The following is a 12,513-nucleotide window of genomic DNA, read 5'->3' on the forward strand; positions in this document are numbered from 1 at the left end:
GTGCTCAACTGTATTGTACTTTTCAGCACTAGGCTGTGCTTCCATGTTGATTCTGTAAGCAAACAAACATTTTGACAAGAAGATATCTTGATTAGTATTGTCCTTGATAGATTATTGCCGAACAAAAAACCCGATAATATGTCAAATTCTAACCTAAAACATGTGGTCAACAGAAAATGTCCTCCCTGTGCTCACCCCACTCCAACTTCCAGCAGAAGCACACCACAGATGCACAGGTGAAACAAATTAACTGATCACTGCCGTGCCACCAAAAACCACACCCACTAATCCGTGCGTAAACCAAAACCCACCTACACCCAAAGGCATCTCCAAAACTTACATGTTTGGCTCCTACAATCGTAAATATCAAACATTTACGATTCAGGGTCTGGGAGGATACGACACGATTTGGGGGAGTAAAATATTCATGAAGCATGACACACATGAGGATTATTCAGACAAATAATTGTTTGTGATGAGGTTCCAGTCAGGATATGCCGCTATGATAGTCAGCAGAGGCAAATTGTACCTAAAATCGGGCTTACATTCCTGTAGTGTGTGGCCAGCCTTAGACGGGGTCGCCAGATGCCTTAAACAAGTATGAATATTGCTTAAATGACTTTCTTCCGCCCAATTTTGTTACTAGTATTTGCCACCTTTCATCAATTTCTGCACAATCTGGATCCATTTTTGCCTGTTTTTACCCAGTTTTGCCACTTTACACCAATTTTGTAAAATTTGAACCCATTTTCATCACTTTTCTCACCAATTTTAGCGGATTTTTACCACTTTAAACCCATTTTTGTCCATTGTAAATCATTTCCACTATATATTTCAGCTTTCTTGCCAATTCTAAACACTTCTGGTCTCTTTCTACCTTGTCTTGCCTGTTTTGACTAATCATTTTCAGTTTTTACACCTATTTGTGCCCATTTTTAACCCCATTTCACTATTTGAAATGCCCCTTTTGCAAGTTTAAACCACATTTTTCCACACATTTTTGACACTTTTAACCTATTTCTGCCACTTCTTAATCCCATTTTACCACTTTCTGTGCTTGTTTTTGCCACTTAAACTCTGTGGTGCCATGATTTGTTATTTTTGCCACTTTTATCTAACTTTTTAACAGTTGCAACCCATTTCTGTTGCTTTTACACTCCTTTTCACCACCTATTCCACCCCCTTTTTTGACATTTCTAACCCATTTCATTTCTGTTTTTAAGAAAAGGAATTCATATTTTTAAGCTGGCTATATACTACGGCACAAAAAAATATATATTTGTTTTGATAATAGTAGTTATTATTCAGGTTAAATGTAAAACATGGATATCACAGCTTAACTTTACAGTGGACCATGACTTTGCTGACTCCATGGGACCCCAGTTTGGCTGGATCCCACAAAGCTCCCCCTTTCATCCCCCCCTTATGGGCAGCCTTGACTGCTCATGACTATTATTCAATGTGCATGGCTGGCAACTTTATTTTTGGGGGTCACTGGAAAGGTTGAGAACTTCTGGCCTAAGTTACTATGATAGAGAAATATATTTCCTCCACCTTTCTTGTTTTGTCTTGTACAATGTAAAAATGTAAAGTCAGTAGGTGCTGTCTCAATCAGCTTTTTGTTACCTGTTGAATCAAGCCATGTTTCTGTTAGAAGGATGCAGTCCAGTTTATTTTCATAAATGATGTCATTAACCAGAAATGTTTTATTAAACAAGGATCTAACATTAAGGAGGGCCAATTCCAAGCAGCAGGTGGGGGTGGTGGAGTCTGATTTGCTGCATTTTTAATCTGAATTTGATTTTTCACATGAATACCATGATTGCTCACAGCCTGTCTAGATTTCACAATCCTCCTGTCACTGTAGAGGTTGGGAGTCTTACCATCCTCATTTTGTCTTGATGGCACAGCGGGGCAGTGAGGCATTCTGCTGAGGAAGCTTGAGATTGTAAGAGCAGAAGGTGGTGACGGGGCGCTATGCACAGATGTTGGTAATGACAGTAGAGTCCCTGTACCTGGTGTGATTTATGACCAGTTTTATGGCTGCTTATTAAAGCAGTTTTATCAGTTGGAGAATTTTCAGTTGAGTGACAGGATCCTGGCTCCACATGGACTTCAAAAGTTCAAGAGGGTCTGGCTGCAGCCTTCGAGCAAACCTCTATGCTGGGGTGTTCGGCTGGAGACCTCTATGGTGGGGCGAAACCTCTTTGCTGGGGCGTGACGTACATTGCCCAAGCCTACGCTGGGGCGTGCAGCGTGTTAGCTGTTGTTAGCATGACCTAGCTGTTATTTGCATGACTACACCGCTGTGCTTATGACACATTAGCATAGCCCCGTCTACGCTATTAAAACCCGACTGGTTCGGCTTAGGCGTTTAAATCCAACTGGTTAGATTTAGGCATTAAAACCCGACTGGTTAGATTTAGGGTCAGCCTGTTGGCAAGCGGATAGAGCTGAAATTTCGTCGCAGGTAATATAGGTCACGCCCCAGCATAGAGGTCCATGGCTTGGGCAATGTACGTCACGCCCCAGTGCAGAGGTTTCGCCCCACCATAGAGGTCTCCAGCCGAACACCCCAGCGTAGAGGTTTGCTTGAGGGCTGCAGCCAGATGCCTCTCCAAAAGTTGAGAGTCAATACAAGTAACAAGTAACTTTAACAGCAACATGACCTAACACTAGTCACGAAGAAGTAGAGGAGTCAAAGTCTCTTTTATAGCACATCTCAGATATCAGAGGTAATCAAACTTAGTTAAAAAAATTAAATAAAAATAATCAAATTTACTTATTTTCATTCAATAAACAACAAGAGTTTCAAATTGGACTTGCAGTAAGTGACTTACAGTGCTTAAATTTTTTAGACCACCCTAACCCTAACCAAAGTAAGGTTTATGCCACAGCTGCCCTAAATTAACAGCATCGGTAAATACCAAAATCATTTTTTTTATGTTTCTGCAATGGTTAATACACCAATATGTAGAAGCTCTTTAACCAAAATAATATTTTTAATGCTAAAATATAATTATTATTGTTGTCCATGAATTTTCAAATTTACAGATTTACAAAAAAACTGAAAAAATAGTAAAGCACATTAATATTTCTTGATTAATATGTCAAATTATAGTTATTTACTTGCATTCCTGAACAGAAAAATGAGTTTTAGTAGTTGAATGTTATGCTTGATTAATTTCTGACTTCTCAGAGAAGCCCAGTGAGCCGGCTCAAATTTGGGTGAATTCAGTTTGAAATCCCTCATTCCTGTTCAAAAATATAAAACATCGAGAGCACACTGAAAATGAAAGAGTCCGTATTAAAGCCCTTCATGATGCTGGATGGTCTTTGAGACAATTATGACAGGTGGTCTAACAAATTTGTTTAGCACTGTATCTCTGTAAAAACAAACATGGTGGAGCCTGGCAGCTCTGCTCCACTGAAGGAACCTCCAAACTTGACTGCATTTTGGATTGAAGTACTACAAATACAGAGGCAAAGTGAAAAAAAAGACAATATCCAGGATGGGCCACATGGAGGTACAATAGTGATGTAAATACTACTAGTTTAGGGTCAAGTTTTATGCTAACCCTGAATTTTTTAATAATGCGCCTAGTTGGAACAATTTTTGTACTATTTCCAACCTAAGTTCTCTGAGAATGTCTTTAATGTAGAAACAACATGGGATTTTTTTAAAACTAAAATATCCCTACATGAATATAAAATTGAATCGAGAATGGAATCGGGCCCTTGAGAATCAGAGTCAAATCAATTCAGGAAATCAGTAGCAATACCCAGCCCTACTATTTTTAGCACCGACCACTGCCAAACTGTGTCAATACCCGTCGATCAGAAAGCTCCAGAAGAGGAAGTCACAAGCGTAGAATATCCAGTTCTTTCAAAATACAACACAATGCACAGACTCCCGATCATAAATCAGCACTATATTAACATTACGTCTCATCATGCAGCAAGAGCAAAGGGTCACGAAGAGATCAGTTGGTCACAGAGCTACAATGGCGCCATTGATGAGAAAAAGTTAACTTTTGGGGTTATTTAGGCAAAGAATTTTTCATAAACCACAGATCCTTTAAGCAAACTTTAACCTTTAAACTTCCTAATGTACTCACCCAATGATGGAAGCAGTAATACCACGGACTTACACCGGAAAGGATGATAAATTAAGCCCAAAAGGTAAAATTATTTACGATTGACATACTATTCCTGCGTAAACTCGCAGTTATCCTGTAATCTCTGCCTGCTGATCAGGGCTGCATACTGCGGCGCTGGGCTCTAGACATGCTTCCAGTGGGCGGGGTCGCTCGCCTTCTGTCGGAGAAAATCTGCGACGCATCGGTGTGTGGCGCAGTCCTATGTGGAAATTGCAGGGAAGGCTTCCCACCTGTGTGTTTTCTCCTCACGTGGACAGTCAAAGTACTTTTTTGTCTGAAAGATTTGTTGCAAATTGTGCAGGTATGTGGTTTTTCACCTGTATGGATTTTGACATGCATAACCAAATTATAGTTCTGTGTAAATGCTCTTCCACAGGTACCACAGGTGTACGGCTTTGTACCTGCGTGAATAAGAATGTGTTTATTCATCTCTGATTTCTGACAGAAACTTTTCCCACAGGTGCTGCAGGAGTAAGGCATCTCACCTGCATGTCTTCTCATGTGGAGTGTCAAACAACCTTTACGTCTAAAAGATTTGTTGCACTTTTTGCAGGTATGTGGTTTGTCACCTGTATGGATTTTGACGTGCATATCCAAATTATATTTTTGTGTAAATGATTTCCCACAGATATCACAGGTGTACGGCTTTGTACCTGTGTGAGTAAGAATGTGCCGAGTAAAATTTGATTTCTGAGAGAATTTTTTTTCACACGTGCTGCAGGAGAAAGGCTTCTCACCTGTGTGTCTTCTCCTGTGTTGTTTTAATTTACAGTTATATTTAAAGCCTTTTCCAAAAGCTTCACATGAATGCAGCTTTTCACCTGTGTGTTTTCTGTCTCTCTCTTGTCTTGGTTTTGATGTTTCAGTTATCTCTGAGTCTTTCTGCTTGTTCTCTTTGGGATCTTGATTCCCAGCAACATGAGAGTTGTGAGAAAGGAGCTGGAGTTCATGTTGTCCATCTGCTTCTCTGTGCTCACTTTCCTCCTGAGTAGAAGTCAGCATCAACATGTCAGTCTCCTCCTGTTTGAGCTGCTCTCCCTCTTGCTCCTCTTTAATCTGTGGAGGCTCTGGCTCCTCCTGGTCCAGACTGGACTCCCTGTCCTGGTGACAGCGCTGCTGCTCAGCCACAACCTCCTCCTCCTCCTTACACACACGTTGCTGTGGGACGTCTGGAGATACAAAAAAAATACAACAAAACAAAGTGAAGGTAGAGGACATACACACCTCCAGTATTTATCGGACAACTGATTGTGAGAGCTTAAGGGTCTTAAAATCTTAGTTAATTTTTGCAGATCTTATGCTCAAGACATTATATTATTATACTACGAGCAAGGCGATATATTGCAATACTTTTATTACATATATATATACACATTTGTATTGACACTGCGTTCCACATTATTATGCAAATGATATTTTTCAGCTATTTTGCTAAATATTAATGCAAATGACAGTCAAAATATTTTTCAAGTCACCAGCCGTTAGAGCATAATTCAAATGTTTTTGAACAAACTTCATAATGATATTTTTGTTTGTTTGTTTTAAAAACCTGCTTTCAGGATTTCTCCAAGAAAAGTGGACAAATAAACCAATATAGAGTAAATGTACTAAAATCTTTTATATTTCATGGTACATCAGCTTGTATGTCATAATGTAAAGACAAGGTGCTTGTGGAGGAAGTATTGACTGGGTAATTATGGTTACATGAGTAAAAATAAGTGGTAGCTTCAGCAGGCTTTGTTCACATTTACTTTAAGCCGCTAAGCTATCGCTATGCTGTCTAGCACTTAGGTTTGTTGTGTCATCCAAGTATTTCACTCTGGCATGGTATATCTTGAAAATGACTTGACTCCTGTTTACAGTCACGAAAGTATTGGCACCCCTGGAATTTTAACCGAAAAAACACCATTTCTCACAGAAATTGTTGCAATTACAAATGTGTTTAGCATACACGTTTATTTCCTTTATGTGCACTGGAACAGAAGAAAACAAAAAACAGAAGAAAAAAGCCAAAATTGACAATTTTACACAAACCTCAAAAATGGGTTGGACAAAATAATTGGCACCCTCAACTTAATATTTGGAACCTCCACCATGTTTGACTGTAGGTACTGTGTTCTTTTCTTTGTAGGCCTCATTCTGTTTTCTGTAAACAGTAGAAAGATGTGCTTTCCCAAAAAGCTCTACCTTAGTCTCATCTGTCCACAAAATGTTCCCCGAGAAGGATTGAGGCTTACTCAGGAACATTTTTGCAACCTCCAGTCTGGCTTTTTTATGTCTTTTTGTCAGCAGTGGGGTTCTCCTCGGTCTCCTGCCATAGCGCTTCATCTCATTCAGATGACCACGTATGGTCTGAGCTGACACTTTTGCACCCTGAGTCTGCAGGACAGCCTGAATTTGTGTGGAAGTTGACTGAGGATGTTCATCCACCATTCCAACTATGCTGTGTTGCATTCTTTTGTCAGTTTTCCTCTTCTGTCCACATCCAGGGAGATTAGCCACAGCTCCATGGTTTATAAACTTCTTGATTATATTACACACAGTGGACAAAGGAATTTCTAGATCTCTTGAGATGGTCTTGTAACCTTAAGATTGTTCACATTTTTCCACAATTTTGCTTCTTAAGTCCTCGGACAATTCTAGGCTCCTCTTTCTCTTCTCCATTCTTGGTGTGACACACACAGGCACACAACACAAAGGTTGAGTCAACTTTTAGACATTCTAACTAGCTTCAGGTGTGATTTCTAGATTGACATGCTTGAAATAAAATGATTTACCCACAGTTTTGAAAGGGTGCCAATAATGTCATCCGGCCCATTTTTTGAGTTTTTTGTAAAATTATGTCACCTTTGGCCTTTTTCTTCTAATTAGGGCTTGAGCACTGACCAGTGTGAGAGCCCTATTGTAGCTGTAGGTGTGATTTTTTTCTCTCACAACTTTTGCATGCTCCAAAACTCACAAAACTTGGTGGCTTGTTAGATCCTGTTGAAAAATTTAGTATTCTGGTGGTTCCCATTCATCTTGCTGAAAAGATGGCCCCTTAGGGGCCCCAAAACCTGGTTTTCGATGGTATTCAGGAGCCCCACCCACAGGTTTGAGCGACATGCATGAAACTTGGTACACATGTATCACGACTTGACAAACAAAAATCTTCTTGGGCCATCCTCTAAAATTCACAGTAAGAGACAACATAAAGGAAAAGTGTCCAAATTTGGCCATTTTTCAGTCAATTTACAGTCCTCATGTTTGAACGAACTCATCCAAGGGGACTTATCTGATTGACTCCAGGGCGGAGTGAAACTACACAAGATGGAGTTCTCAGCTTGTCATGCATCATGACCACACCTACAAAAACGCCTCTTGAACCCAGGCCAAAATCCCAACAGGAAGTCCACCAGCTGCACACCAATCTTAAAATAACGCCTCTTTTTGGACATTTATTCACTGAAAACTGATGTAATTTCGAGGGACATCATTCTATGGTAGTCAACATGTTATGGCAGCAAATCAGTATCACACCAAACACAACCACATGAAAACAGCTCATCATGGCGCCCTCCTCTGCCAACAGGAAGTGATGCAAATGGGTCATTTCTGCATTTGTCTTAGTGTGGTGAACCTATCATGCTCTGATTTTGACCTCAAGTCCTCAATATCTGTCCCGACATTGACATGTTTCATTAACAGACACCACAGTGGCCATGTTGGCCATTTTGATACTGTGCCATCGGACAGGAAGTGGATCATTTCTGCGTTATTACCTCCGCCAAGGAGGTTATGTGATTGGCAGGGTTTGTTAGTTAGCAACATAACTCAAAAAGTTGTGGACGGATTTTGATGAAATTTTCAAGAAATGTCAGAATTGGCATAAGGAAGAACTGATTAGCTAAACTTTGGGAGTGAACAGGATCACCGTCTGGATACAGGAATTTTTTAAAGTATTTTGTACTATTGGGAGATAGGGCTAATGGCGGAGGTCTGCGCTCTCCAAGTGCTTTTCTAGTTCTTACTGTTTTAAACCAATAATACTCTGACTTTGTCCTTAATTCCTCAATATCTGTCCCAACATGGGCATGTGTCATTCCCAGATCCAGTGGCCATGGCGGTCATTTTGATACTTTGCCTCACACAGGAAATGGGTAATTTCTGTATTTTGCTTACTGTTATAAACCTATCATGCTCTGATTTTCACCTGAACTCATCAACATGTGTCCTAACATTGACATGACTCATAAACATATGCCCCAGTGGCCATGGCGGCCATTTTGATACTTCGCCATTGGACAGGAAGTGGGTCATTTCTGTGTTATTCTTACTGTTTTCAACCAATAATGCTCTGATTTTGACCTGAATTCCTCAATATCTGTCCCAACATGGACGTTTCATTCCAGTGCACATAAATAAAGTAAACATGCGTTTACCAAAAAAATTTGTAATTGCAACAATTTCTGGGAGAAATGGTGCATTTTCTGGAAATGCATTTTACAAAATCAACGCAGTATTTCACCGTGAAATATGATATATCAGCGTATTGATATTTTCTAACACCCCTAATTGCCAGAGTAGTGATAACTACTAACTGTTACCAAAATAAATACCATGATAAAGACAGAAGAAGAAAATTAACATATACAAAAGTTTCAAAGCTTGTGTTCTAGTGTTTTCACACCAACAGCTGTGTTTAATATTGTATTCCACGTGTTCTCGTGTGTTGTTTCAATATACAGTTATATTTAAAGCCTTTTCCACAAACTTCACATGAATACAGCCTCTCACCTGTGTGTTTTCTGTCTCTATCTTGTCTTGGTTCTGATTTTCCAGTTATCTCTGAGCTTTCCTGCTTGTTCTCTTTGGGATCTTGATTCTCAGCAACATAAGAGTTGTGAGAAAGGAGCTGGAGTTCATGTTGTCCGTCTGCTTGTGCATCTCCATTTGCATCTGAGATACAAAAACAAAACAACAGCAAAACAAAGTGAAGGTAGAGGAAAAACACACTTCCAGTATGTTTCGTACAACTGATTGTTAGAGTCTAAGGGTCTTAAAATTGTAGTTAATTTTTTGCAGATTTTATGCTCAACACATTATGATCAGTAAAAACCCAAGCAGATGTGAGGTTAGGGCATTTAAGCTACATCAGTGTTTTCCTCAGTATATATGAGAATAAGAAAAGCTTTAATAGGGCATTAATATGAGGATTTTACAGTTATATTCATTTTACAATATGAATATATAAAATTGTTCAAAGGTAATAACTGTATTTATTAAAAGTAAATACTAAAATGGAAAGACTTTTTAATGACTAAGGCATTTTTGGGTTTCATTGACTAAAACTAGACTAAAACTATAGAGAATTAAAATGACTAAAATGTGGCTAAAACTAAAAGATCTTTTCATGTAAAGATTGAGACTAAATTCAAAAGAGCTGCCAAATCAACACTGCAGCATTATTAGAGATACAGTATCACTGTAATTGCCACAGTAGTGATAACAATGTTACCAAAATAATTACTACAATAAAGATAGAAGAAGAAAATCAATGTATACAAAAGTTTAAAAGCTTGTGTTTAAGGGTTTTCATACCAACTATTCCATGAGTTATCATGTGTGGTTTCAATCTACGGTTATATTTAAAGCCTTTTCCACACACTTCACATGAATGCAGCCTCTCACCTGTGTGTTTCCTGTCTTTCTCTTGTCTTGGTTTTGATTTTCCAGTTATCTCTGGGTCTTTCTGCTTGTTCTCTTTGGGGTTTTGATTCTCAGCAACATGAGAGTTGTGAGAAAGGAGCTGGAGTTCATGTTGTCCATCTGCTTCACTGTGCTCACTTTCCTCCTGGGTAGGAGTCAGCATCAACATGTCAGTCTCCTCCTGTTTGAGCTGCTCTCCCTCCTGCTCCTCTTTAATCTGTGGAGGCTCTGGCTCCTCCTGGTCCAGACTGGACTCCCTGTCCTGGTGACAGCGCTGCTGCTCAGCCACAACCTCCTCCTCCTTACACACATGTTGCTGTGGGACGTCTGGAGATACAAAAACAAAACAACAAAACAAAGTGAAGGTAGAGGAAATATGTCATTAATGCCAGTATACAACTGTTTGTTCAGCCAAAAATTTTCCTGCTTTTTTAATACCACATGATAAAAATGATGCATTCGTTCTCATATTAAACACTGATAATGAAAGTAGGAAAAAGTTTACATGTGATTACATGTTGCTATTTGTTCTATCCAGAAGCACCGCAATCTTACATTAGATTAAGATTTTGGTATGAGAACCTGGGTTTTTATTTATTTATTTTGGCCAGCTGTGGCTTCCGTAGATTGAGCTACGCAAGGTATGTTGGGATCAGAAGGAGAATGCCTTCTGGTTTCATGCTGTTGTACCACCACGCTGTTAACCCCCGGCAATAGAAGATTAAACATACAGTCAGTGAAGGACTATTAATTGTTATACAAGTAGACTAACAGGGTTAGACCAGAATTTTTTATTGGATCAGTTATTCTGGATCATCAAACAAACAGCTTGAAAATCGATTAATTTTTCTGCAAGCTACAATAGACCTCCTGCCATCACTGACTTACATTCATCCCAGATGAGACTCCCCCTCTTTCATGTGGCGGTCGCGTGGTGCAAACCCCCAATGAAAGCCAGCAGTCCAGGGAGCATTTACGTATTGATATCTATTGCATTGTATATTTTGATTTCAGTTATTTCACGTCATTTAACGTAATGTCTTTCTACACGTGCACCTCAAAAAGTTGGAGGTTGGCTTGACTACAGTTTTGAAAAACTGGCGGTTGGTTTCATTCCCTTTCAACAGAATACATAAGTTCAACTTAGCCCATTACGACTCAATCTAGAAATATCAGTAATTGTTTGTTTATTTAACATTTGAGCCCAATAGTTTGTCTCCATAACAGCATCTCTGATGTCAAACGGAAAGCCAAATTCGTATTTCCTCACCTATTCTGTGTAAGTGGATGTGAGGTTTCCAAACGATGTCCAGCATCCTGCGCTGACGGTTGATCTCTGCCTCGTACTCGACGACAGCTGTTGAAAAAACGTCCCATATTTCCTCAGCTGCAGCAGTTAGCCGCTCGTTGACGAAACCTCTGAACATCTCCACAGAAAACATTCTTGTTCTTTATTCGGCTGTAAAGTTCTTCAGTGGTTGCCCCGCTTCTTCTTCTTTTGAACTTCTGGCAGACTAGACGCAACAAAGGCGTGCTGCTGCCCTCCACAGTAGTGATGGGAATTCCACATCTTTTCAGTGATCCGGTTCATTTGGCACAGCTCAGAAAAAAGAGCCGACTTTCGGCTCCCAAACATCTCTTCATTGCAGTATCAGTTTGACTTCATTTGACCTGCCAGTTTTAGCAAAATCATAACAGATTGATATTTGGGCAGGTATTTTACTCCAACTTTGCTCCGTTCTGAAAATGGCTGAATCATGTAGTTATTTTTCAAAATGTACTGCCACCCCAAAACACAACCTCCTTGGTCTGAATTTAAGTTTTTTTTTTTTTTTTTTTTTAACTCAGCCATCGATGCTTTCTAAAATGTAGTGGAAGAACTGGGTTTTAGGATAAAAACAGTAAAGCAGGGGTGTCCAAACTATGGCCCTGAGGCCAAATTTGGCCCATTGTTAATTTTTGATTTGCTCTGCAGCAAATTCTAGAATTAAAATGAAATATGGCCCACGTGAGATGATGAAACTTGTGCGCAACTGTATTGTACTTTTCAGCACTAGGCCGTGTTATGTTTATTCTTTAGACAACATTTTGAAAAGAAGATATCTTGATTAATACTGTCCTGATAGATTAATGGAGCAAATGACAGCACCAACAGCATTTCAAGGGGCGGAGCCAGTGGTAGGCAGGGCCTCCTGAAATCTGACTCCACCAAATCCTAAAAATGACTATGTCCCTCGTCAGTTAACAAGCTATTGAGGTGTATTTGATGGCTAAGCATGTATAAACTTACACTGGATTGGTCTCACTTAAATATCCTCAAGATGAGGAATATGAAAGTGGCCCAACCATTCTCATAGATTTCTGTGTGTGGCCCTCAGTGGGAAAAGTTAAAAGTTAAAAACTGTATAATAATGCATTCATGTCTGTTTATTGTTTGACTATTTTAATGTGATAAAAAACACAACAATACAGAATGGAATATATGATATTAAACAACAGCATGACAAATATGAAGTTGTATACAATTTTCAACAAGTAATAAAAACATAGGCTACATCTTTAACTACGTCTGAACTGGGCTTCATGTGTTCCTTTTCTTGGTATGTAACAGGAATGTTTTTAATGGCAGTAATCTGGTAAAATAATTTAATTCAACTTTATTTGT

The 12,513-nt window shown here is 39.3% G+C and overlaps 1 protein-coding gene across 1 annotated transcript; it reads right to left on the reverse strand.

The window, feature by feature from the left end:
* Positions 1 to 3,330: 3,330 nt before the first annotated feature.
* LOC121527926 (zinc finger protein 260-like) lies at positions 3,331 to 11,323 on the reverse strand. The gene is made up of 4 exons (XM_041814969.1): positions 11,119 to 11,323; positions 9,831 to 10,175; positions 8,937 to 9,098; positions 3,331 to 5,329 (listed from the first exon to the last, which is right to left on the reverse strand). The coding sequence occupies exons 1-4, from the start codon at positions 11,288 to 11,290 to the stop codon at positions 4,254 to 4,256; spliced, it is 1,755 nt and encodes a 584-aa protein (XP_041670903.1). The 5' UTR covers positions 11,291 to 11,323; the 3' UTR covers positions 3,331 to 4,253.
* Positions 11,324 to 12,513: the final 1,190 nt, after the last annotated feature.

The sequence above is a fragment of the Cheilinus undulatus genome, linkage group 20 (genome assembly GCF_018320785.1).
Source record: "Cheilinus undulatus linkage group 20, ASM1832078v1, whole genome shotgun sequence".
Classification (NCBI taxonomy): Eukaryota; Metazoa; Chordata; class Actinopteri; order Labriformes; family Labridae; genus Cheilinus; species Cheilinus undulatus.